Consider the following 26,871-nt stretch of genomic DNA (forward strand, 5'->3'; position numbering starts at 1 on the left):
CATCTCTCACTCCCCCTGTAACACCTCACTCCCCCTGTAACACCTCACTCCCCCTGTAGCACCTGTCACTCCCCCTGTAGCATCTCTCACTCCCCATGTAGCACCTCACTTCCCCGTAGCACCTCACTCCTCCTGTAGCATCTCTCAATCCCCCTGTAACACCTCACTCCCCCTGTAGCACCTGTCACTTCCCCTGTAGCATCTCTCACTCCCCCTGTAGCACCTCACTACCCCGTAGCATCTCTCAGTCCCCCTGTAACACCTCACTCCCCCTGTAACACCTCTCTCCCCCTGTAGCACCTCACTCCCTCTGTAGCACCTGTCACTCCCCCTGTAGCACCTGTCACTCCCCCTGTAGCATCTCTCACTCCCCCTGTAGCACCTCACTTCCCCGTAGCACCTCACTCCCCCTGTAGCATCTCTCAATCCCCCTGTAACACCTCACTCCCCCTGTAACACCTCTCTCCACCTGTAGCATCTCTCACTCCCCCTGTAACACCTCACTCCCCCTGTAGCACCTCACTCCCTCTGTAGCACCTGTCACTCCCCCTGTAGTACTTGTCACTCCCCCTGTAGCATCTCTCACTCCCCCTGTAACACCTTACTCCCCCTGTAGCACCTCACTCCCTCTGAAACACCTCACTCCCCCTGTAGCACCTCACTCCCTCTGTAGCACCTGTCACTCCCCCTGTAGCACCTCACTCCCCCTGTAGCACCTGTCACTCTCCCTGTAGCACCTGTCACTCCCCCTGTAGCATCTCTCACTCCCCCTGTAACACCTCACTCCCCCTGTAGCATCTCTTACTCCCCCTGTAACACCTCACTCCCCCTGTAGCACCTCACTCCCTCTGTAACACCTCACTCCCCCTGTAGCACCTGTCACTCCACTTGTAGCACCTCACTGCCCCTGTAGCATCTCTCACTCCTCCTGTAACACCTCACTCTCCCTGTAACACCTCACTCCCCCTGTAGTATCTCTCACTCCCCCTGTAACACCTCACTCCCCCTGTAGCACCTCACTCCCTCTGTAGCACCTGTCACTCCCCCTGTAGCAGCTCACTCCCCCTGTAGCACCTGTCACTCCCCCTGTAGCATCTCTCACTCCCCCTGTAACACCTCACGCCCCCTGTAGCACCTGTCACTCCCCCTGTAGCATCTCTCTCCCCCTGTAGCATCTCTCACTCCCCCTGTAACACCTCTCTCCCCCTGTAGCATCTCTCACTCCCCCTGTAACACCTCACTCCCCCTGTAGCACCTCACTCCCTCTGTAGCACCTCACTCCCCCTGTAGCACCTGTCACTCCCCCTGTAGCATCTCTCACTCCCCCTGTAACACCTTACTCCCCCTGTAGCACCTCACTCCCTCTATAACACCTCACTCCCCCTGTAGCACCTCGCTCCCTCTGTAGCACCTGTCACTCCCCCTGTAGCACCTCACTCCCCCTGTAGCACCTGTCACTCCCCCTGTAGCATCTCTCACTCCCCATGTAACATCTCACTCCCCCTGTAGCACCTCACTCCCTCTGTAGCACCTGTCACTCCCCATGTAGCACCTCACTCCCCCTGTAGCACCTGTCACTCCCCCTGTAGCATCTCTCACTCCCCCTGTAGCACCTCACTTCCCCGTAGCACCTCACTCCCCCTGTAGCATCTCTCAATCCCCCTGTAACACCTCACTCCCCCTGTAACACCTCTCTCCCCCTGTAGCATCTCTCACTCCCCCTGTAACACCTCACTCCCCCTGTAACACCTCACTCCCCCTGTAGCACCTGTCACTCCCCCTGTAGCACCTCACTTCCCCGTAGCACCTCACTCCTCCTGTAGCATCTCTCAATCCCCCTGTAGCACCTGTCACTTCCCCTGTAGCATCTCTCACTCCCCCTGTAGCACCTCACTTCCCCGTAGCACCTCACTCCCCCTGTAGCATCTCTCAATCCCCCTGTAACACCTCACTCCCCCTGTAACACCTCTCTCCCCCTGTAGCACCTCACTCCCTCTGTAGCACCTGTCACTCCCCCTGTAGCACCTGTCACTCCCCCTGTAGCATCTCTCACTCCCCCTGTAGCACCTCACTTCCCCGTAGCACCTCACTCCCCCTGTAGCATCTCTCTATCCCCCTGTAACACCTCACTCCCCCTGTAACACCTCTCTCCCCCTGTAGCATCTCTCACTCCCCCTGTAACACCTCACTCCCCCTGTAACACCTCACTCCCCCTGTAGCACCTGTCACTCCCCCTGTAGCATCTCTCACTCCCCATGTAGCACCTCACTTCCCCGTAGCACCTCACTCCTCCTGTAGCATCTCTCAATCCCCCTGTAACACCTCACTCCCCCTGTAGCACCTGTCACTTCCCCTGTAGCATCTCTCACTCCCCCTGTAGCACCTCACTTCCCCGTAGCATCTCTCAGTCCCCCTGTAACACCTCACTCCCCCTGTAACACCTCTCTCCCCCTGTAGCACCTCACTCCCTCTGTAGCACCTGTCACTCCCCCTGTAGCACCTGTCACTCCCCCTGTAGCATCTCTCACTCCCCCTGTAGCACCTCACTTCCCCGTAGCACCTCACTTCCCCTGTAGCATCTCTCAATCCCCCTGTAACACCTCACTCCCCCTGTAACACCTCTCTCCACCTGTAGCATCTCTCACTCCCCCTGTAACACCTCACTCCCCCTGTAGCACCTCACTCCCTCTGTAGCACCTGTCACTCCCCCTGTAGTACTTGTCACTCCCCCTGTAGCATCTCTCACTCCCCCTGTAACACCTTACTCCCCCTGTAGCACCTCACTCCCTCTGAAACACCTCACACCCCCTGTAGCACCTCACTCCCTCTGTAGCACCTGTCACTCCCCCTGTAGCACCTCACTCCCCCTGTAGCACCTGTCACTCTCCCTGTAGCACCTGTCACTCCCCCTGTAGCATCTCTCACTCCCCCTGTAACACCTCACTCCCCCTGTAGCATCTCTTACTCCCCCTGTAACACCTCACTCCCCCTGTAGCACCTCACTTCCTCTGTAACACCTCACTCCCCCTGTAGCACCTGTCACTCCACTTGTAGCACCTCACTGCCCCTGTAGCATCTCTCACTCCTCCTGTAACACCTCACTCTCCCTGTAACACCTCACTCCCCCTGTAGTATCTCTCACTCCCCCTGTAACACCTCACTCCCCCTGTAGCACCTCACTCCCTCTGTAGCACCTGTCACTCCCCCTGTAGCACCTCACTCCCCCTGTAGCACCTGTCACTCCCCCTGTAGCATCTCTCACTCCCCCTGTAACACCTCACGCCCCCTGTAGCACCTGTCACTCCCCCTGTAGCATCTCTCACTCCCCCTGTAACACCTTACTCCCCCTGTAGCACCTCACTCCCTCAGTAACACCTCACTCCCACTGTAGCACCTCGCTCCCTCTGTAGCACCTGTCACTCCCCTTGTAGCACCTCACTCCCCCTGTAGCACCTGTCACTCCCCCTGTAGCATCTCTCACTCCCCCTGTAACACCTCACTCCCCCTGTAGCACCTCACTCCCTCTGTAGCACCTGTCACTCCCCCTGTAGCACCTCACTCCCCCTGTAGCAGCTGTCACTCCCCCTGTAGCATCTCTCACTCCCCCTGTAGCACCTCACTTCCCCGTAGCACCTCACTCCCCCTGTACCATCTCTCAATCCCCCTGTAACACCTCACTCCCCCTGTAACACCTCTCTCCCCCTGTAGCATCTCTCACTCCCCCTGTAACACCTCACTCCCCCTGTAACACCTCACTCCCCCTGTAGCACCTGTCACTCCCCCTGTAGCATCTCTCACTCCCCATGTAGCACCTCACTTCCCCGTAGCACCTCACTCCTCCTGTAGCATCTCTCAATCCCCCTGTAACACCTCACTCCCCCTGTAGCACCTGTCACTTCCCCTGTAGCATCTCTCACTCCCCCTGTAGCACCTCACTTCCCCGTAGCACCTCACTCCACCTGTAGCATCTCTCAATCCCCCTGTAACACCTCTCTCCCCCTGTAGCACCTCACTCCCTCTGTAGCACCTGTCACTCCCCCTGTAGCATCTCACTCCCCCTGTAGCACCTGTCACTCCCCCTGTAGCATCTCTCACTCCCCCTGTAGCACCTCACTTCCCCGTAGCACCTCACTCCCCCTGTAGCATCTCTCAATCCCCCTGTAACACATCACTCCCCCTGTAACACCTCTCTCCCCCTGTAGCATCTCTCACTCCCCCTGTAACACCTCACTCCCCCTGTAGCACCTGTCACTTCCCCTGTAGCATCTCTCACTCCCCCTGTAGCACCTCACTTCCCCATAGCATCTCTCAGTCCCCCTGTAACACCTCACTCCCCCTGTAACACCTCTCTCCCCCTGTAGCACCTCACTCCCTCTGTAGCACCTGTCACTCCCCCTGTAGCACCTGTCACTCCCCCTGTAGCATCTCTCACTCCCCCTGTAGCACCTCACTTCCCCGATGCACCTCACTCCCCCTGTAGCATCTCTCAATCCCCCTGTAACACCTCACTCCCCCTGTAACACCTCTCTCCACCTGTAGCATCTCTCACTCCCCCTGTAACACCTCACTCCCCCTGTAGCACCTCACTCCCTCTGTAGCACCTGTCACTCCCCCTGTAGTACTTGTCACTCCCCCTGTAGCATCTCTCACTCCCCCTGTAACACCTTACTCCCCCTGTAGCACCTCACTCCCTCTGAAACACCTCACTCCCCCTGTAGCACCTCACTCCCTCTGTAGCACCTGTCACTCCCCCTGTAGCACCTCACTCCCCCTGTAGCACCTGTCACTCTCCCTGTAGCACCTGTCACTCCCCCTGTAGCATCTCTCACTCCCCCTGTAACACCTCACTCCCCCTGTAGCATCTCTTACTCCCCCTGTAACACCTCACTCCCCCTGTAGCACCTCACTCCCTCTGTAACACCTCACTCCCCCTGTAGCACCTGTCACTCCACTTGTAGCACCTCACTGCCCCTGTAGCATCTCTCACTCCTCCTGTAACACCTCACTCTCCCTGTAACACCTCACTCCCCCTGTAGTATCTCTCACTCCCCCTGTAACACCTCACTCCCCCTGTAGCACCTCACTCCCTCTGTAGCACCTGTCACTCCCCCTGTAGCACCTCACTCCCCCTGTAGCACCTGTCACTCCCCCTATAGCATCTCTCACTCCCCCTGTAACACCTCACGCCCCCTGTAGCACCTGTCACTCCCCCTGTAGCATCTCTCACTCCCCCTGTAACACCTTACTCCCCCTGTAGCACCTCACTCCCTCAGTAACACCTCACTCCCACTGTAGCACCTCGCTCCCTCTGTAGCACCTGTCACTCCCCTTGTAGCACCTCACTCCCCCTGTAACACCTGTCACTCCCCCTGTAGCATCTCTCACTCCCCCTGTAACACCTCACTCCCCCTGTAGCACCTCACTCCCTCTGTAGCACCTGTCACTCCCCCTGTAGCACCTCACTCCCCCTGTAGCACCTGTCACTCCCCCTGTAGCATCTCTCACTCCCCCTGTAGCACCTCACTTCCCCGTAGCACCTCATTCCCCCTGTAGCATCTCTCAATCCCCCTGTAACACCTCACTCCCCCTGTAACACCTCTCTCCCCCTGTAGCATCTCTCACTCCCCCTGTAACACCTCACTCCCCCTGTAACACCTCACTCCCCCTGTAGCACCTGTCACTCCCCCTGTAGCATCTCTCACTCCCCATGTAGCACCTCACTTCCCCGTAGCACCTCACTCCTCCTGTAGCATCTCTCAATCCCCCTGTAACACCTCACTCCCCCTGTAGCACCTGTCACTTCCCCTGTAGCATCTCTCACTCCCCCTGTAGCACCTCACTTCCCCGTAGCACCTCACTCCCCCTGTAGCATCTCTCAATCCCCCTGTAACACCTCTCTCCCCCTGTAGCACCTCACTCCCTCTGTAGCACCTGTCACTCCCCCTGTAGCATCTCACTCCCCCTGTAGCACCTGTCACTCCCCCTGTAGCATCTCTCACTCCCCCTGTAGCACCTCACTTCCCCGTAGCACCTCACTCCCCCTGTAGCATCTCTCAATCCCCCTGTAACACCTCACTCCCCCTGTAACACCTCTCTCCCCCTGTAGCATCTCTCACTCCCCCTGTAACACCTCACTCCCCCTGTAGCACCTCACTCCCTCTGTAGCACCTGTCACTCCCCCTGTAGCACCTGTCACTCCCACTGTAGCATCTCTCACTCCCCCTGTAACACCTTACTCCCCCTGTAGCACCTCACTCCCTCTGAAACACCTCACTCCCCCTGTAGCACCTCACTCCCTCTGTAGCACCTGTCACTCCCCCTGTAGCACCTCACTCCCCCTGTAGCACCTGTCACTCACCCTGTAGCACCTGTCACTCCCCCTGTAGCATCTCTCACTCCCCCTGTAACACCTCACTCCCCCTGTAGCATCTCTTACTCCCCCTGTAACACCTCACTCCCCCTGTAGCACCTCACTCCCTCTGTAACACCTCACTCCCCCTGTAGCACCTGTCACTCCACTTGTAGCACCTCACTCCCCCTGTAGCACCTCACTTCCCCGTAGCACCTCACTCCCCCTGTAGCATCTCTCACTCCTCCTGTAACACCTCACTCCCCCTGTAACACCTCACTCCCCCTGTAGCACCTGTCACTCCCCCTGTAGCATCTCTCACTCCCCCTGTAGCACCTCACTTCCCCGTAACACCTCACTCCTCCTGTAGCATCTCTCAATCCCCCTGTAGCACCTGTCACTTCCCCTGTAGCATCTCTCACTCCCCCTGTAGCACCTCACTTCCCCGTAGCACCTCACTCCCCCTGTAGCATCTCTCAATCCCCCTGTAACACCTCACTCCCCCTGTAACACCTCTCTCCCCCTGTAGCACCTCACTCCCTCTGTAGCACCTGTCACTCCCCCTGTAGCACCTGTCACTCCCCCTGTAGCATCTCTCACTCCCCCTGTAGCACCTCACTTCCCCGTAGCACCTCACTCCCCCTGTAGCATCTCTCTATCCCCCTGTAACACCTCACTCCCCCTGTAACACCTCTCTCCCCCTGTAGCATCTCTCACTCCCCCTGTAACACCTCACTCCCCCTGTAACACCTCACTCCCCCTGTAGCACCTGTCACTCCCCCTGTAGCATCTCTCACTCCCCATGTAGCACCTCACTTCCCCGTAGCACCTCACTCCTCCTGTAGCATCTCTCAATCCCCCTGTAACACCTCACTCCCCCTGTAGCACCTGTCACTTCCCCTGTAGCATCTCTCACTCCCCCTGTAGCACCTCACTTCCCCGTAGCATCTCTCAATCCCCCTGTAACACCTCACTCCCCCTGTAACACCTCTCTCCCCCTGTAGCACCTCACTCCCTCTGTAGCACCTGTCACTCCCCCTGTAGCACCTGTCACTCCCCCTGTAGCATCTCTCACTCCCCCTGTAGCACCTCACTTCCCCGTAGCACCTCACTCCCCCTGTAGCATCTCTCAATCCCCCTGTAACACCTCACTCCCCCTGTAACACCTCTCTCCACCTGTAGCATCTCTCACTCCCCCTGTAACACCTCACTCCCCCTGTAGCACCTCACTCCCTCTGTAGCACCTGTCACTCCCCCTGTAGTACTTGTCACTCCCCCTGTAGCATCTCTCACTCCCCCTGTAACACCTTACTCCCCCTGTAGCACCTCACTCCCTCTGAAACACCTCACTCCCCCTGTAGCACCTCACTCCCTCTGTAGCACCTGTCACTCCCCCTGTAGCACCTCACTCCCCCTGTAGCACCTGTCACTCTCCCTGTAGCACCTGTCACTCCCCCTGTAGCATCTCTCACTCCCCCTGTAACACCTCACTCCCCCTGTAGCATCTCTTACTCCCCCTGTAACACCTCACTCCCCCTGTAGCACCTCACTCCCTCTGTAACACCTCACTCCCCCTGTAGCACCTGTCACTCCACTTGTAGCACCTCACTGCCCCTGTAGCATCTCTCACTCCTCCTGTAACACCTCACTCTCCCTGTAACACCTCACTCCCCCTGTAGTATCTCTCACTCCCCCTGTAACACCTCACTCCCCCTGTAGCACCTCACTCCCTCTGTAGCACCTGTCACTCCCCCTGTAGCACCTCACTCCCCCTGTAGCATCTCTCACTCCCCCTGTAACACCTCACACCCCCTGTAGCACCTGTCACTCCCCCTGTAGCATCTCTCACTCCCCCTGTAACACCTTACTCCCCCTGTAGCACCTCACTCCCTCAGTAACACCTCACTCCCACTGTAGCACCTCGCTCCCTCTGTAGCACCTGTCACTCCCCTTGTAGCACCTCACTCCCCCTGTAGCACCTGTCACTCCCCCTGTAGCATCTCTCACTCCCCCTGTAACACCTCACTCCCCCTGTAGCACCTCACTCCCTCTGTAGCACCTGTCACTCCCCCTGTAGCACCTCACTCCCCCTGTAGCACCTGTCACTCCCCCTGTAGCATCTCTCACTCCCCCTGTAGCACCTCACTTCCCCGTAGCACCTCACTCCCCCTGTAGCATCTCTCAATCCCCCTGTAACACCTCACTCCCCCTGTAACACCTCTCTCCCCCTGTAGCATCTCTCACTCCCCCTGTAACACCTCACTCCCCCTGTAACACCTCACTCCCCCTGTAGCACCTGTCACTCCCCCTGTAGCATCTCTCACTCCCCATGTAGCACCTCACTTCCCCGTAGCACCTCACTCCTCCTGTAGCATCTCTCAATCCCCCTGTAACACCTCACTCCCCCTGTAGCACCTGTCACTTCCCCTGTAGCATCTCTCACTCCCCCTGTAGCACCTCACTTCCCCGTAGCACCTCACTCCCCCTGTAGCATCTCTCAATCCCCCTGTAACCTCTCTCCCCCTGTAGCACCTCACTCCCTCTGTAGCACCTGTCACTCCCCCTGTAGCATCTCACTCCCCCTGTAGCACCTGTCACTCCCCCTGTAGCATCTCTCACTCCCCCTGTAGCACCTCACTTCCCCGTAGCACCTCACTCCCCCTGTAGCATCTCTCAATCCCCCTGTAACACCTCACTCCCCCTGTAACACCTCTCTCCCCCTGTAGCATCTCTCACTCCCCCTGTAACACCTCACTCCCCCTGTAGCACCTCACTCCCTCTGTAGCACCTGTCACTCCCCCTGTAGCACCTGTCACTCCCCCTGTAGCATCTCTCACTCCCCCTGTAACACCTTACTCCCCCTGTAGCACCTCACTCCCTCTGAAACACCTCATTCCCCCTGTAGCACCTCACTCCCTCTGTAGCACCTGTCACTCCCCCTGTAGCACCTCACTCCCCCTGTAGCACCTGTCACTCACCCTGTAGCACCTGTCACTCCCCCTGTAGCATCTCTCACTCCCCCTGTAACACCTCACTCCCCCTGTAGCATCTCTTACTCCCCCTGTAACACCTCACTCCCCCTGTAGCACCTCACTCCCTCTGTAACACCTCACTCCCCCTGTAGCACCTGTCACTCCACTTGTAGCACCTCACTCCCCCTGTAGCACCTCACTTCCCCGTAGCACCTCACTCCCCCTGTAGCATCTCTCACTCCTCCTGTAACACCTCACTCTCCCTGTAACACCTCACTCCCCCTGTAGTATCTCTCACTCCCCCTGTAACACCTCACTCCCCCTGTAGCACCTCACTCCCTCTGTAGCACCTGTCACTCCCCCTGTAGCACCTCACTCCCCCTGTAGCACCTGTCACTCCCCCTGTAGCATCTCTCACTCCCCCTGTAACATCTCACGCCCCCTGTAGCACCTGTCAGTCCCATTATAGCATCTCTCACTCCCCCTGTAGCACCTCACTTCCACTGTAGCACCTGTCACTCCCCCTGTAGCATCTCTCACTCCCCCTGTAGCACCTCACTCCCCCTGTAACAACTCTCTCCCCCTGTAGCATCTCTCACTCCCCCTGTAACACCTCTCTCCCCCTGTAGCATCTCTCACTCCCCCTGTAACACCTCACTCCCCCTGTAGCACCTCACTCCCTCTGTAGCACCTCACTCCCCCTGTAGCACCTGTCACTCCCCCTGTAGCATCTCTCACTCCCCCTGTAACACCTTACTCCCCCTGTAGCACCTCACTCCCTCTGTAACACCTCACTCCCCCTGTAGCACCTCGCTCCCTCTGTAGCACCTGTCACTCCCCCTGTAGCACCTCACTCCCCCTGTAGCACCTGTCACTCCCCCTGTAGCATCTCTCACTCCCCCTGTAACATCTCACTCCCCCTGTAGCACCTCACTCCCTCTGTAGCACCTGTCACTCCCCCTGTAGCACCTCACTCCCCCTGTAGCACCTGTCACTCCCCCTGTAGCATCTCTCACTCCCCCTGTAGCACCTCACTTCCCCGTAGCACCTCACTCCCCCTGTAGCATCTCTCAATCCCCCTGTAACACCTCACTCCCCCTGTAACACCTCTCTCCCCCTGTAGCATCTCTCACTCCCCCTGTAACACCTCACTCCCCCTGTAACACCTCACGCCCCCTGTAGCACCTGTCACTCCCCCTGTAGCATCTCTCACTCCCCCTGTAACACCTTACTCCCCCTGTAGCACCTCACTCCCTCAGTAACACCTCACTCCCACTGTAGCACCTCGCTCCCTCTGTAGCACCTGTCACTCCCCTTGTAGCACCTCACTCCCCCTGTAACACCTGTCACTCCCCCTGTAGCATCTCTCACTCCCCCTGTAACACCTCACTCCCCCTGTAGCACCTCACTCCCTCTGTAGCACCTGTCACTCCCCCTGTAGCACCTCACTCCCCCTGTAGCACCTGTCACTCCCCCTGTAGCATCTCTCACTCCCCCTGTAGCACCTCACTTCCCCGTAGCACCTCACTCCCCCTGTAGCATCTCTCAATCCCTCTGTAACACCTCACTCCCCCTGTAACACCTCTCTCCCCCTGTAGCATCTCTCACTCCCCCTGTAACACCTCACTCCCCCTGTAACACCTCACTACCCCTGTAGCACCTGTCACTCCCCCTGTAGCATCTCTCACTCCCCATGTAGCACCTCACTTCCCCGTAGCACCTCACTCCTCCTGTAGCATCTCTCAATCCCCCTGTAACACCTCTCTCCCCCTGTAGCACCTCACTCCCTCTGTAGCACCTGTCACTCCCCCTGTAGCATCTCACTCCCCCTGTAGCACCTGTCACTCCCCCTGTAGCATCTCTCACTCCCCCTGTAGCACCTCACTTCCCCGTAGCACCTCACTCCCCCTGTAGCATCTCTCAATCCCCCTGTAACACCTCACTCCCCCTGTAACACCTCACTCCCCCTGTAACACCTCTCTCCCCCTGTAGCATCTCTCACTCCCCCTGTAACACCTCACTCCCCCTGTAGCACCTCACTCCCTCTGTAGCACCTGTCACTCCCCCTGTAGCACCTGTCACTCCCCCTGTAGCATCTCTCACTCCCCCTGTAACACCTTACTCCCCCTGTAGCACCTCACTCCCTCTGAAACACCTCACTCCCCCTGTAGCACCTCACTCCCTCTGTAGCACCTGTCACTCCCCCTGTAGCACCTCACTCCCCCTGTAGCACCTGTCACTCACCCTGTAGCACCTGTCACTCCCCCTGTAGCATCTCTCACTCCCCCTGTAACACCTCACTCCCCCTGTAGCATCTCTTACTCCCCCTGTAACACCTCACTCCCCCTGTAGCACCTCACTCCCTCTGTAACACCTCACTCCCCCTGTAGCACCTGTCACTCCGCTTGTAGCACCTCACTCCCCCTGTAGCACCTCACTTCCCCGTAGCACCTCACTCCCCCTGTAGCATCTCTCACTCCTCCTGTAACACCTCACTCCCCCTGTAACACCTCACTCCCCCTGTAGCACCTGTCACTCCCCCTGTAGCATCTCTCACTCCCCCTGTAGCACCTCACTTCCCCGTAACACCTCACTCCTCCTGTAGCATCTCTCAATCCCCCTGTAGCACCTGTCACTTCCCCTGTAGCATCTCTCACTCCCCCTGTAGCACCTCACTTCCCCGTAGCACCTCACTCCCCCTGTAGCATCTCTCAATCCCCCTGTAACACCTCACTCCCCCTGTAACACCTCTCTCCCCCTGTAGCACCTCACTCCCTCTGTAGCACCTGTCACTCCCCCTGTAGCACCTGTCACTCCCCCTGTAGCATCTCTCACTCCCCCTGTAGCACCTCACTTCCCCGTAGCACCTCACTCCCCCTGTAGCATCTCTCTATCCCCCTGTAACACCTCACTCCCCCTGTAACACCTCTCTCCCCCTGTAGCATCTCTCACTCCCCCTGTAACACCTCACTCCCCCTGTAACACCTCACTCCCCCTGTAGCACCTGTCACTCCCCCTGTAGCATCTCTCACTCCCCATGTAGCACCTCACTTCCCCGTAGCACCTCACTCCTCCTGTAGCATCTCTCAATCCCCCTGTAACACCTCACTCCCCCTGTAGCACCTGTCACTTCCCCTGTAGCATCTCTCACTCCCCCTGTAGCACCTCACTTCCCCGTAGCATCTCTCAGTCCCCCTGTAACACCTCACTCCCCCTGTAACACCTCTCTCCCCCTGTAGCACCTCACTCCCTCTGTAGCACCTGTCACTCCCCCTGTAGCACCTGTCACTCCCCCTGTAGCATCTCTCACTCCCCCTGTAGCACCTCACTCCCCCTGTAGCATCTCTCAATCCCCCTGTAACACCTCACTCCCCCTGTAACACCTCTCTCCACCTGTAGCATCTCTCACTCCCCCTGTAACACCTCACTCCCCCTGTAGCACCTCACTCCCTCTGTAGCACCTGTCACTCCCCCTGTAGTACTTGTCACTCCCCCTGTAGCATCTCTCACTCCCCCTGTAACACCTTACTCCCCCTGTAGCACCTCACTCCCTCTGAAACACCTCACTCCCCCTGTAGCACCTCACTCCCTCTGTAGCACCTGTCACTCCCCCTGTAGCACCTCACTCCCCCTGTAGCACCTGTCACTCTCCCTGTAGCACCTGTCACTCCCCCTGTAGCATCTCTCACTCCCCCTGTAACACCTCACTCCCCCTGTAGCATCTCTTACTCCCCCTGTAACACCTCACTCCCCCTGTAGCACCTCACTCCCTCTGTAACACCTCACTCCCCCTGTAGCACCTGTCACTCCACTTGTAGCACCTCACTGCCCCTGTAGCATCTCTCACTCCTCCTGTAACACCTCACTCTCCCTGTAACACCTCACTCCCCCTGTAGTATCTCTCACTCCCCCTGTAACACCTCACTCCCCCTGTAGCACCTCACTCCCTCTGTAGCACCTGTCACTCCCCCTGTAGCACCTCACTCCCCCTGTAGCACCTGTCACTCCCCCTGTAGCATCTCTCACTCCCCCTGTAACACCTCACGCCCCCTGTAGCACCTGTCACTCCCCCTGTAGCATCTCTCACTCCCCCTGTAACACCTTACTCCCCCTGTAGCACCTCACTCCCTCAGTAACACCTCACTCCCACTGTAGCACCTCGCTCCCTCTGTAGCACCTGTCACTCCCCTTATAGCACCTCACTCCCCCTGTAGCACCTGTCACTCCCCCTGTAGCATCTCTCACTCCCCCTGTAACACCTCACTCCCCCTGTAGCACCTCACTCCCTCTGTAGCACCTGTCACTCCCCCTGTAGCACCTCACTCCCCCTGTAGCACCTGTCACTCCCCCTGTAGCATCTCTCACTCCCCCTGTAGCACCTCACTTCCCCGTAGCACCTCACTCCCCCTGTAGCATCTCTCAATCCCCCTGTAACACCTCACTCCCCCTGTAACACCTCTCTCCCCCTGTAGCATCTCTCACTCCCCCTGTAACACCTCACTCCCCCTGTAACACCTCACTCCCCCTGTAGCACCTGTCACTCCCCCTGTAGCATCTCTCACTCCCCATGTAGCACCTCACTTCCCCGTAGCACCTCACTCCTCCTGTAGCATCTCTCAATCCCCCTGTAACACCTCACTCCCCCTGTAGCACCTGTCACTTCCCCTGTAGCATCTCTCACTCCCCCTGTAGCACCTCACTTCCCCGTAGCACCTCACTCCCCCTGTAGCATCTCTCAATCCCCCTGTAACACCTCTCTCCCCCTGTAGCACCTCACTCCCTCTGTAGCACCTGTCACTCCCCCTGTAGCATCTCACTCCCCTTGTAGCACCTGTCACTCCCCCTGTAGCATCTCTCACTCCCCCTGTAGCACCTCACTTCCCCGTAGCACCTCACTCCCCCTGTAGCATCTCTCAATCCCCCTGTAACACCTCACTCCCCCTGTAACACCTCTCTCCCCCTGTAGCATCTCTCACTCCCCCTGTAACACCTCACTCCCCCTGTAGCACCTCACTCCCTCTGTAGCACCTGTCACTCCCCCTGTAGCACCTGTCACTCCCCCTGTAGCATCTCTCACTCCCCCTGTAACACCTTACTCCCCCTGTAGCACCTCACTCCCTCTGAAACACCTCACTCCCCCTGTAGCACCTCACTCCCTCTGTAGCACCTGTCACTCCCCCTGTAGCACCTCACTCCCCCTGTAGCACCTGTCACTCACCCTGTAGCACCTGTCACTCCCCCTGTAGCATCTCTCACTCCCCCTGTAACACCTCACTCCCCCTGTAGCATCTCTTACTCCCCCTGTAACACCTCACTCCCCCTGTAGCACCTCACTCCCTCTGTAACACCTCACTCCCCCTGTAGCACCTGTCACTCCACTTGTAGCACCTCACTCCCCCTGTAGCACCTCACTTCCCCGTAGCACCTCACTCCCCCTGTAGCATCTCTCACTCCTCCTGTAACACCTCACTCTACCTGTAACACCACTCCCCCTGTAGTATCTCTCACTCCCCCTGTAACACCTCACTCCCCCTGTAGCACCTCACTCCCTCTGTAGCACCTGTCACTCCCCCTGTAGCACCTCACTCCCCCTGTAGCACCTGTCACTCCCCCTGTAGCATCTCTCACTCCCCCTGTAACACCTCACGCCCCCTGTAGCACCTGTCAGTCCCCCTATAGCATCTCTCACTCCCCCTGTAGCACCTCACTTCCACTGTAGCACCTGTCACTCCCCCTGTAGCATCTCTCACTCCCCCTGTAGCACCTCACTCCCCCTGTAACACCTCTCTCCCCCTGTAGCATCTCTCACTCCCCCTGTAACACCTCTCTCCCCCTGTAGCATCTCTCACTCCCCCTGTAACACCTCACTCCCCCTGTAGCACCTCACTCCCTCTGTAGCACCTCACTCCCCCTGTAGCACCTGTCACTCCCCCTGTAGCATCTCTCACTCCCCCTGTAACACCTTACTCCCCCTGTAGCACCTCACTCCCTCTGTAACACCTCACTCCCCCTGTAGCACCTCGCTCCCTCTGTAGCACCTGTCACTCCCCCTGTAGCACCTCACTCCCCCTGTAGCACCTGTCACTCCCCCTGTAGCATCTCTCACTCCCCATGTAACATCTCACTCCCCCTGTAGCACCTCACTCCCTCTGTAGCACCTGTCACTCCCCCTGTAGCACCTCACTCCCCCTGTAGCACCTGTCACTCCCCCTGTAGCATCTCTCACTCCCCCTGTAGCACCTCACTTCCCCGTAGCACCTCACTCCCCCTGTAGCATCTCTCAATCCCCCTGTAACACCTCACTCCCCCTGTAACACCTCTCTCCCCCTGTAGCATCTCTCACTCCCCCTGTAACACCTCACTCCCCCTGTAACACCTCACTCCCCCTGTAGCACCTGTCACTCCCCCTGTAGCATCTCTCACTCCCCCTGTAGCACCTCACTTCCCCGTAGCACCTCACTCCTCCTGTAGCATCTCTCAATCCCCCTGTAACACCTCACTCCCCCTGTAGCACCTGTCACTTCCCCTGTAGCATCTCTCACTCCCCCTGTAGCACCTCACTTCCCCGTAGCACCTCACTCCCCCTGTAGCATCTCTCAATCCCCCTGTAACACCTCACTCCCCCTGTAACACCTCTCTCCCCCTGTAGCACCTCACTCCCTCTGTAGCACCTGTCACTCCCCCTGTAGCACCTCACTCCCCCTGTAGCACCTGTCACTCCCCCTGTAGCATCTCTCACTCCCCCTGTAGCACCTCACTTCCCCGTAGCACCTCACTCCCCCTGTAGCATCTCTCTATCCCCCTGTAACACCTCACTCCCCCTGTAACACCTCTCTCCCCCTGTAGCATCTCTCACTCCCCCTGTAACACCTCAGTCCCCCTGTAGCACCTCACTCCCTCTGTAGCACCTGTCACTCCCCCTGTAGCACCTGTCACTCCCCCTGTAGCATCTCTCACTCCCCCTGTAACACCTCACGCCCCCTGTAGCACCTGTCACTCCCCCTGTAGCATCTCTCACTCCCCCTGTAACAGCTTACTCCCCCTGTAGCACCTCACTCCCTCAGTAACACCTCACTCCCACTGTAGCACCTCGCTCCCTCTGTAGCACCTGTCACTCCCCTTATAGCACCTCACTCCCCCTGTAGCACCTGTCACTCCCCCTGTAGCATCTCTCACTCCCCCTGTAACACCTCACTCCCCCTGTAGCACCTCACTCCCTCTGTAGCACCTGTCACTCCCCCTGTAGCACCTCACTCCCCCTGTAGCACCTGTCACTCCCCCTGTAGCATCTCTCACTCCCCCTGTAGCACCTCACTTCCCCGTAGCACCTCACTCCCCCTGTAGCATCTCTCAATCCCCCTGTAACACCTCACTCCCCCTGTAACACCTCTCTCCCCCTGTAGCATCTCTCACTCCCCCTGTAACACCTCACTCCCCCTGTAACACCTCACTCCCCCTGTAACACCTGTCACTCCCCCTGTAGCATCTCTCACTCCCCATGTAGCACCTCACTTCCCCGTAGCACCTCACTCCTCCTGTAGCATCTCTCAATCCCCCTGTAACACCTCACTCCCCCTGTAGCACCTGTCACTTCCCCTGTAGCATCTCTCACTCCCCCTGTAGCACCTCACTTCCCCGTAGCACCTCACTCCCCCTGTAGCATCTCTCAATCCCCCTGTAACACCTCTCTCCCCCTGTAGCACCTCACTCCCTCTGTAGCACCTGTCACTCCCCCTGTAGCATCTCACTCCCCCTGTAGCACCTGTCACTCCCCCTGTAGCATCTCTCACTCCCCCTGTAGCACCTCACTTCCCCGTAGCACCTCACTCCCCCTGTAGCATCTCTCAATCCCCCTGTAACACCTCACTCCCCCTGTAACACCTCTCTCCCCCTGTAGCATCTCTCACTCCCCCTGTAACACCTCACTCCCCCTGTAGCACCTCACTCCCTCTGTAGCACCTGTCACTCCCCCTGTAGCACCTGTCACTCCCCCTGTAGCATCTCTCACTCCCCCTGTAACACCTTACTCCCCCTGTAGCACCTCACTCCCTCTGAAACACCTCACTCCCCCTGTAGCACCTCACTCCCTCTGTAGCACCTGTCACTCCCCCTGTAGCACCTCACTCCCCCTGTAGCACCTGTCACTCACCCTGTAGCACCTGTCACTCCCCCTGTAGCATCTCTCACTCCCCCTGTAACACCTCACTCCCCCTGTAGCATCTCTTACTCCCCCTGTAACACCTCACTCCCCCTGTAGCACCTCACTCCCTCTGTAACACCTCACTCCCCCTGTAGCACCTGTCACTCCACTTGTAGCACCTCACTCCCCCTGTAGCACCTCACTTCCCCGTAGCACCTCACTCCCCCTGTAGCATCTCTCACTCCTCCTGTAACACCTCACTCTACCTGTAACACCACTCCCCCTGTAGTATCTCTCACTCCCCCTGTAACACCTCACTCCCCCTGTAGCACCTCACTCCCTCTGTAGCACCTGTCACTCCCCCTGTAGCACCTCACTCCCCCTGTAGCACCTGTCACTCCCCCTGTAGCATCTCTCACTCCCCCTGTAACACCTCACGCCCCCTGTAGCACCTGTCAGTCCCCCTATAGCATCTCTCACTCCCCCTGTAGCACCTCACTTCCACTGTAGCACCTGTCACTCCCCCTGTAGCATCTCTCACTCCCCCTGTAGCACCTCACTCCCCCTGTAACACCTCTCTCCCCCTGTAGCATCTCTCACTCCCCCTGTAACACCTCTCTCCCCCTGTAGCATCTCTCACTCCCCCTGTAACACCTCACTCCCCCTGTAGCACCTCACTCCCTCTGTAGCACCTCACTCCCCCTGTAGCACCTGTCACTCCCCCTGTAGCATCTCTCACTCCCCCTGTAACACCTTACTCCCCCTGTAGCACCTCACTCCCTCTGTAGCACCTCACTCCCCCTGTAGCACCTCGCTCCCTCTGTAGCACCTGTCACTCCCCCTGTAGCACCTCACTCCCCCTGTAGCACCTGTCACTCCCCCTGTAGCATCTCTCACTCCCCATGTAACATCTCACTCCCCCTGTAGCACCTCACTCCCTCTGTAGCACCTGTCACTCCCCCTGTAGCACCTCACTCCCCCTGTAGCACCTGTCACTCCCCCTGTAGCATCTCTCACTCCCCCTGTAGCACCTCACTCCCTCTGTAGCACCTGTCACTCCCCCTGTAGCACCTCACTCCCCCTGTAGCACCTGTCACTCACCCTGTAGCACCTGTCACTCCCCCTGTAGCATCTCTCACTCCCCCTGTAACACCTCACTCCCCCTGTAGCATCTCTTACTCCCCCTGTAACACCTCACTCCCCCTGTAGCACCTCACTCCCTCTGTAACACCTCACTCCCCCTGTAGCACCTGTCACTCCACTTGTAGCACCTCACTCCCCCTGTAGCACCTCACTTCCCCGTAGCACCTCACTCCCCCTGTAGCATCTCTCACTCCTCCTGTAACACCTCACTCTACCTGTAACACCACTCCCCCTGTAGTATCTCTCACTCCCCCTGTAACACCTCACTCCCCCTGTAGCACCTCACTCCCTCTGTAGCACCTGTCACTCCCCCTGTAGCACCTCACTCCCCCTGTAGCACCTGTCACTCCCCCTGTAGCATCTCTCACTCCCCCTGTAACACCTCACGCCCCCTGTAGCACCTGTCAGTCCCCCTATAGCATCTCTCACTCCCCCTGTAGCACCTCACTTCCACTGTAGCACCTGTCACTCCCCCTGTAGCATCTCTCACTCCCCCTGTAGCACCTCACTCCCCCTGTAACACCTCTCTCCCCCTGTAGCATCTCTCACTCCCCCTGTAACACCTCTCTCCCCCTGTAGCATCTCTCACTCCCCCTGTAACACCTCACTCCCCCTGTAGCACCTCACTCCCTCTGTAGCACCTCACTCCCCCTGTAGCACCTGTCACTCCCCCTGTAGCATCTCTCACTCCCCCTGTAACACCTTACTCCCCCTGTAGCACCTCACTCCCTCTGTAGCACCTCACTCCCCCTGTAGCACCTCGCTCCCTCTGTAGCACCTGTCACTCCCCCTGTAGCACCTCACTCCCCCTGTAGCACCTGTCACTCCCCCTGTAGCATCTCTCACTCCCCATGTAACATCTCACTCCCCCTGTAGCACCTCACTCCCTCTGTAGCACCTGTCACTCCCCCTGTAGCACCTCACTCCCCCTGTAGCACCTGTCACTCCCCCTGTAGCATCTCTCACTCCCCCTGTAGCACCTCACTTCCCCGTAGCACCTCACTCCCCCTGTAGCATCTCTCAATCCCCCTGTAACACCTCACTCCCCCTGTAACACCTCTCTCCCCCTGTAGCATCTCTCACTCCCCCTGTAACACCTCACTCCCCCTGTAACACCTCACTCCCCCTGTAGCACCTGTCACTCCCCCTGTAGCATCTCTCACTCCCCCTGTAGCACCTCACTTCCCCGTAGCACCTCACTCCTCCTGTAGCATCTCTCAATCCCCCTGTAACACCTCACTCCCCCTGTAGCACCTGTCACTTCCCCTGTAGCATCTCTCACTCCCCCTGTAGCACCTCACTTCCCCGTAGCACCTCACTCCCCCTGTAGCATCTCTCAATCCCCCTGTAACACCTCACTCCCCCTGTAACACCTCTCTCCCCCTGTAGCACCTCACTCCCTCTGTAGCACCTGTCACTCCCCCTGTAGCACCTCACTCCCCCTGTAGCACCTGTCACTCCCCCTGTAGCATCTCTCACTCCCCCTGTAGCACCTCACTTCCCCGTAGCACCTCACTCCCCCTGTAGCATCTCTCTATCCCCCTGTAACACCTCACTCCCCCTGTAACACCTCTCTCCCCCTGTAGCATCTCTCACTCCCCCTGTAACACCTCAGTCCCCCTGTAGCACCTCACTCCCTCTGTAGCACCTGTCACTCCCCCTGTAGCACCTGTCACTCCCCCTGTAGCATCTCTCACTCCCCCTGTAACAACTTACTCCCCCTGTAGCACCTCACTCCCTCTGAAACACCTCACTTCCCCTGTAGCACCTCACTCCCTCTGTAGCACCTGTCACTCCCCTTGTAGCACCTCACTCCCCCTGTAGCACCTGTCACTCCCCCTGTAGCATCTCTCAGTCCCCCTGTAACACCTCACTCCCCCTGTAGCATCTCTCACTCCCCCTGTAACACCTCACTCCCCCTGTAGCACCTCACTCCCTCTGTAACACCTCACTCCCCCTGTAGCCCCTGTCACTCCCCCTGTAGCACCTGTCACTCCACTTGTAGCACCTCACTCCCCCTTTAGCACCTCACTCCCCCTTTAGCACCTCACTTCCCCGTAGCACCTCACTCCCCCTGTAGCACCTGTCACTCCCCCTGTAGCACCTCTCACTCCCTCTGTAGCACCTCACTACCCCTTTAGCACCTCATTTCCCAATAGCATCTGTCTCTCCCCCTGTAGCACCTGTCACTCCCCCCTCTTTAGCACCTCTCACTTCCCCTGTAGCACCTCACTCCCCCTGTAACACCTCACTCCCCTTTTAGCACCTCTCACTTCCCCATAGCACCTCACTCCCCCTGTAGCACCTATCACTCCCACTGTAGCACCTCACTCCCCCTGTAGCACCCGTCAGTCCCCCTGTAGCACCTCACTCCCCCTTAGTACCTCTCACTTCCCCGTAGCACCTCACTCCCCCTGTAACACCTCACTCCCCCTGTAGCACCTCACTTTCCTGTAACACCTCACTCCCCTGTAACACCTCACTCCCCCTGTAGCATCTCTAACTCCCCCTGTAACACCTCACTCCCCCTGTAGCACCTCACTCCCTCTGTAGCACCTGTCCTTCCCCCTGTAGCACCTCACTCCCCCTGTAGCACCTCACTCCCCCTGTAGCATCTCTCACTCCCCCTGTAGCACATCACTCCCCCTGTAGCATCTCTCACTCCCCTGTAACACCTCACTTCCCCTGTAGCACCTCACTCCCCCTGTAACACCTCACTCCCCCTTTAGCACCTCTCACTTCCCCGTAGCACCTCACTCCCCCTGTAGCACCTATCACTCCCCCTGTAGCACCTATCACTCCCACTGTAGCACCTCACTCCCCCTGTAGCACCCGTCAGTCCCCCTGTAGCACCTCACTCCCCCTTTGTACCTCTCACTTCCCCGTAGCACCTCACTCCCCCTGTAACAGCTTAACTACAGAGGGTACAGCAGGGCCGGATTAGATAAACTTTATATTGAAAAGTGCAATTTGCTTGCTGGAACTCGAGCCCCCCCCTAGCGGCGGGCCCCATAGCAACTGCACCCTCTGTAGTTACGCCACTGCATCTAAGCATTATCATTTTATTACTTATATTTCATACTAGTTAGCAGCCCGTCAAAATGACGGGACATTGTCGCACCCGCAAAAAGTCCAGTTTAAGCACTGGAGTTTTTGGTCATTTCTGCTCGCCAGCTCAGGGGGCTGCGAGTAGAAATGTCAGCGCCAATGGCTGTGCCCCCCAGGACGGAGCAACAATTGAATTGCTACATCGGACATCATCTAGTGGCCGCCGGCGTGTAGCACACTTAAATTCCCCCCATAGAGGTGAGGAGCAGCGTTCGCTTTTTATATACTAGAGATATGGGATATTAATCCCTATGTGCAGATCCTTGTAAATCAGTAACAAATTATTGCTCAGATTAGGGTTTGAAACACCTCACTATCACTCTGACCAGGTTGTATAGTGATAGGCATCTGTGCTTCACATGTTGTAACACTTTTTACTTGGTACATTTTTAGCAGTTTCATGATAATTATGTTGCTTGTGACACAATGGGGTACTTTTACTTAAGGTCGATTTTAACTCAATCTAAATCGATGTCATGTTTCAGGGAATAAATCACACATTTACCAACAGACAATTTTTGATTTGTTTTTTTAAGTGTTAGCAAATGTGTGATTAAGCCCCCAAAACACATCCATTTAGATCAATTTAAAATTGATCAAAAGTAATTAAAATCGACCTTTAATAAATATACCCAACATTTTGGAAATATAACTTTAGAATTTGAAAGCTATTAAGTTTTTGGCAACCAAATAAATAATTTAGATACCACATAGAAGGAACAATTTTAGTAGAGTCCCAGACTTTGGCAGTATTGCATTATGTGAAGTGCTCATGGGATGCCGGCATTTGGGATCCTGGTGGTCAGAATCCCGATGTCAGCATCGCAACTAGGTTACCATCCCAACGGCTCGAGGTAAGTATATCTAACCTAACCCCTAACCCTACCTCCCCGGTGCTTAAACCTAACCTCCCCCCTAGTGCCTAAACCTAACTCTCCCCGTTGCCTAACTCTAACCCTCCCCCCTTAGTGCCTAACTCTAACCCTCCCCCCTTAGTGCCTAACTCTAACCCTCCCCTTAGTGCCTAACTCTAATCCTCCCCCCTTAGTGCCTAACTCTAACCCTCCCCCCTTAGTGCCTAACTCTAACCCTCCCCCCTTAGTGCCTAACTCTAATCCCCCCCCTTAGTGCCTAACTCTAACCCCCACCTTAGTGCCTAACTCTAACCCCCACCTTAGTGCCTAACTCTAACCCTCCCCCCTTAGTGCCTAACTCTAATCCCCCCCCTTAGTGCCTAACTCTAACCCTCCCCCCTTAGTGCCTAACTCTAACCCTCCCCCCTTAGTGCCTAACTCTAACCCTCCCCCTAGTGCCTAACTCTAACCCTCCCCCTAGTGCCTAACTCTAACCCCCCACCTTAGTGCCTAACTCTAACCCTCCCCCCTTAGTGCCTAACTCTAATCCCCCCCTTAGTGCCTAACTCTAACCCTCCCACTAGTGCCTAACCCTCTCCCCTTAGTGCCTAACTCTAACCCTCCCCCCTTAGTGCCTAACTCTAATCCCCCCCAGCTACTGACAGCTAATCCATCAGCCGTTTCCACAGAACTTTTCACTGCTCCTTTGTGAATACGGGGGATGCTCCCGCAGTGGAGCTCTGGAATTATTGTATTTTCAGAGCTTGATGAATATTGTCCCCATACTAGTGTATGGGGACAGCAGGCCATTCCGGGAGAGGAAGGTAAGCAGGAGATATCTGTGATATCTCCTGCATTACCTTTTTGATGAATGACCCGAACACTTTCTACAATTACAGGTGAAAATGTTAATTTTCATCTGCTTTTGAAGAAATGAAGTGATAATGTAATGATCAAATGTAATCAAAATTGAGCTTGAACACACACAAAGTACCGTGATGATGAAAAGATAAGTTTAATGTGAGCCAAACACGTACGTACAGTCAGGAGCATGCTCATTGTGCTCCTGGGAAATATCTAAATACATTATTAACATTTCAGCAGTCAGTAATCTGGTTTTGAAATTATTTCAGTCCTGAATGCAGCTCACTGAAATAACAGGTCATGGTGGTACTACACTATTAGGATCTAAATCTCAGCACATTACATAGATTGTTACCACTGTAGTTCTACTTCTGTGATTCTAACGGCTCTCCTTATTTGTATTGCAGCTAGAAAGCTACATCCAGGACAATGCCAAAGGTGAAATGGGAAAATCCCAGCAACCTCCTGCGCAGAACCATACAAACAACATATTGGAAATCGGAGCAAATCTGCTACCTCATACTGCTGAGCAGACACACAAGCTGACTGATGTAGAGACTGAGGTATTACCATAGGTTGGAACAGTCCAAATATTATGTGCCAATATCTAATATGTGGTACAATCTACCAAGTATTAATATAGTGCAATAAATAGTCTAAATATATAATAATATTATCTGTAAATGAATAATCCCTGACTTCATCTAGATACTATTTTTATTATGAGGATGTAGTATTTTATTTTTATTTTGCATTTATGTGCACCTATGGATGTGTCCTCATAAACTGTGACACTAATTACGGCAAATATCCCCTCGCGGCACGTCAGATACCAGGCGACTCTGCCGAGTATCTTTTTTGCTCAAAATTTACCTACTCAGGGGTATGTTTACCAACGTGAGTTTTTAGAAATAGAGATGTTGCCCATAGCAACCAATCAGATTCTACTTAACATTTAACTAGCACCTTTTAGAAGATAATAGCTAGAAACTGATTGGTTGCTATGGGCAACATCTCTACTTCTAAAAACTCTCACTTTAGTAAATGTACGCCTGAGAGCGATAAAACTACATTACTAGCTTGAACTGAACAATTTGATATGCAATACTTGTATATATCTGTGTGTGAGCGTCTCAATCTCTATATGAAGGTCTATGATGCCGCAGTCACAGCTTTTTCTCATGCTAAGTTCCATTGTGCTTCATCTACGACTGTAGATGAATAAAACAAATTCCTGTGCTGTTAAAGAAAAAGACAGAAAGCAGCATTTCTTGGAACGGCTGAATTGCTCCACGCAGGTCGTGCCGTATGGGGTATGGACACTAGGGGGTAAATTTACTAAAGTGAGAGTTTTTAGAAGTGAGGGCCTGATTCAGACCCAGTCGCTCTGACAGAGCGCTCGCTCTGAATCAGGGCCGGGCTTTTTTTCTTTTTAGAACAGCCTCCTGGCCGCTCGCATAGCTGTGGGTGACCACCCGCAGCTATAGCGAGCGGCCATGATGATGGTCGCGATGGTCAAGACCATCGCAACCATCGGGCATGCGACGAGACCCTTGTGGTAGAGTCTTGTGGCCGCAAGCCCCTGAGCGATTTCGGCTCTAACAGAGCCGGAATCTCTCCACTGACATCACTCGTGATGTCAGTGGGGTCGCCCCCAAACGACAGGCATTCTCATGGGAACGCCTCCGTTTGGGCAGCCACCCCCCCCGGCCCGCCCACCAAAGGGGGTGAGCTGTCACTCAACATCGACAGCTCACCCCCTTTGTTGCGAGACTCGGAGCGACGGATTGCCCATCGCTAGCCGAGTCTCGCGCATGCGCACGACTGAGCCGGCTCCGTTGTGCACATGCGCTCTGGGCCACCATCGACCCGGTTGCGAGCGCTCAGTGTTTGCGACCGGGTCTGAATCAGGCCCTGAGTTTTAAAAGTGATGTTGCCCATAGCAACCAGTCAGATTCTAGCTATTATCTTCTAGAAGGTGCTAGTTACATGTTAAGTGGAATCTAATTGGTTGCTATGGGCAATATCACTTTTAAAACTCACTTCTAAAAACTCTCACTTTAGTAAATTTACCCCTAGGTGTATGAGAACAGTGTCATCTTTTTGTCTTTACATTTTCTTCCTACAATGTTTCTAATTTTCTGAGTTGCCGTCCTCCAGGTATTGTCAGAATTTTCCATTCATGGCTTTGGTCTCATTCTTCAGCATCTTTCTGTCACTGTCTGGTCCAGGTCTCTGGGCCTGATTCAAACCCGCTCGCGAGTGCAGGACGCTCGCAAACAGGTCGATGGTGCCCTACTACGCATGCGCACGATGGAGGGAGCTCCGTCGTGCGCATGCGCGAGACCCGGCTAGCGACAGGGTAGCCGTCGCTCCGGGTCTCGCACCAAAGGGGGCGTGCTGATAGAGCCAAAATAACTCCAGGGTTTGTGGCAGCGAGACCCTACCGCAGGGTCTCCGTCGCAAGCCCGATGGTCTTGACCATCATCATGGACGCTCGGTGACCCACAGCTATGCGAGCTTCCAAGAGGCCGCTCCATTTTCATGTAGGAGGGCCCTGAATCAGAGCGAGCGCTTTGGTCAGAGTGTCCGGCTCTGAATCAGGCCCTCTGTTCCCATTTACTAGCTCTATTTGTCTTTTTCATTGCTGACCTCTTGTGTCCACTTCTTCTGCAGACTCCAACGTCCACATTACCTTTCCCCATGTCCATCTCTCTTTTCCTTCATTAATTTTCACTATTGTATCTGCCCATGTTCCGTCTCTTGTCCCAACACATGTTCTGTGTAACTTTTCTTCCTTCCGATTATTACTTCAACGGATTTGTTTAGCTTCTCTGTCCCCAGCCAGTCTTCCTTAACAGTGAGTTCTATAGAATTCAGAAAATTTTTCCTGTAATCCTAACATTAACATGAAGTCTATTATGTACATTATTTTGGCAGTTATTTTGCTTGTTTCAAGGGGCCCATTCATCTGCGATGGATCTGCGATGTATTGCAGCCATTCCCCGTTCTGTCGACGTCGGGGTCCGAGGATCAGCAATATTCAACATGTTGAAAAATCTCGATTCACCTAGTCTGACCTGAAAATGGTCAGAATCTGCCAGTTGGGTATTTTTAACATATTGAATTTTCCCGATCTGCCAACGGATCGCCGATCTTCGATGTCCGTGGATTGGCAGTTTTGGATATTGAATGGCAGATTGGGTCAGCATTGGCAGAACAGGGAATCGTGTCTCAGGTGTATGGAGTACTGCAGCTTTGTTACTCAGATATTTGCATTCATGTTTATTCTTAATTTATTTATTAATGAGTATTTATATTGCACACACATAGGACCTGATTCAGACCAGATCACTCGCTCACAGCATATGCAAATTAGGCTAAGTGACGGCATGGCAGGCACTCGCTCGGAAAGGCATAAGCCCGCCCACTTTGTTTTGG

General features: G+C 55.6%; 1 protein-coding gene across 1 annotated transcript in view; it reads left to right on the forward strand.

Annotated features, from left to right (window-relative positions):
* Nucleotides 1-26,871, forward strand: part of LOC148542856 (angiopoietin-2-like) — a 124,789-nt gene that overhangs the window by 47,530 nt on the left and 50,388 nt on the right. The window contains exon 2 of the mRNA XM_088460354.1: nucleotides 23,838-23,993. Coding sequence (XP_088316480.1) covers nucleotides 23,838-23,993 — 156 coding nt within the window. The remainder of the gene's footprint in view (nucleotides 1-23,837; nucleotides 23,994-26,871) is intronic.

This window comes from Taudactylus pleione, unplaced genomic scaffold, assembly GCF_031769625.1.
Source record: "Taudactylus pleione unplaced genomic scaffold, aTauple2 ptg000007l, whole genome shotgun sequence".
NCBI lineage: Eukaryota > Metazoa > Chordata > Amphibia > Anura > Myobatrachidae > Taudactylus > Taudactylus pleione.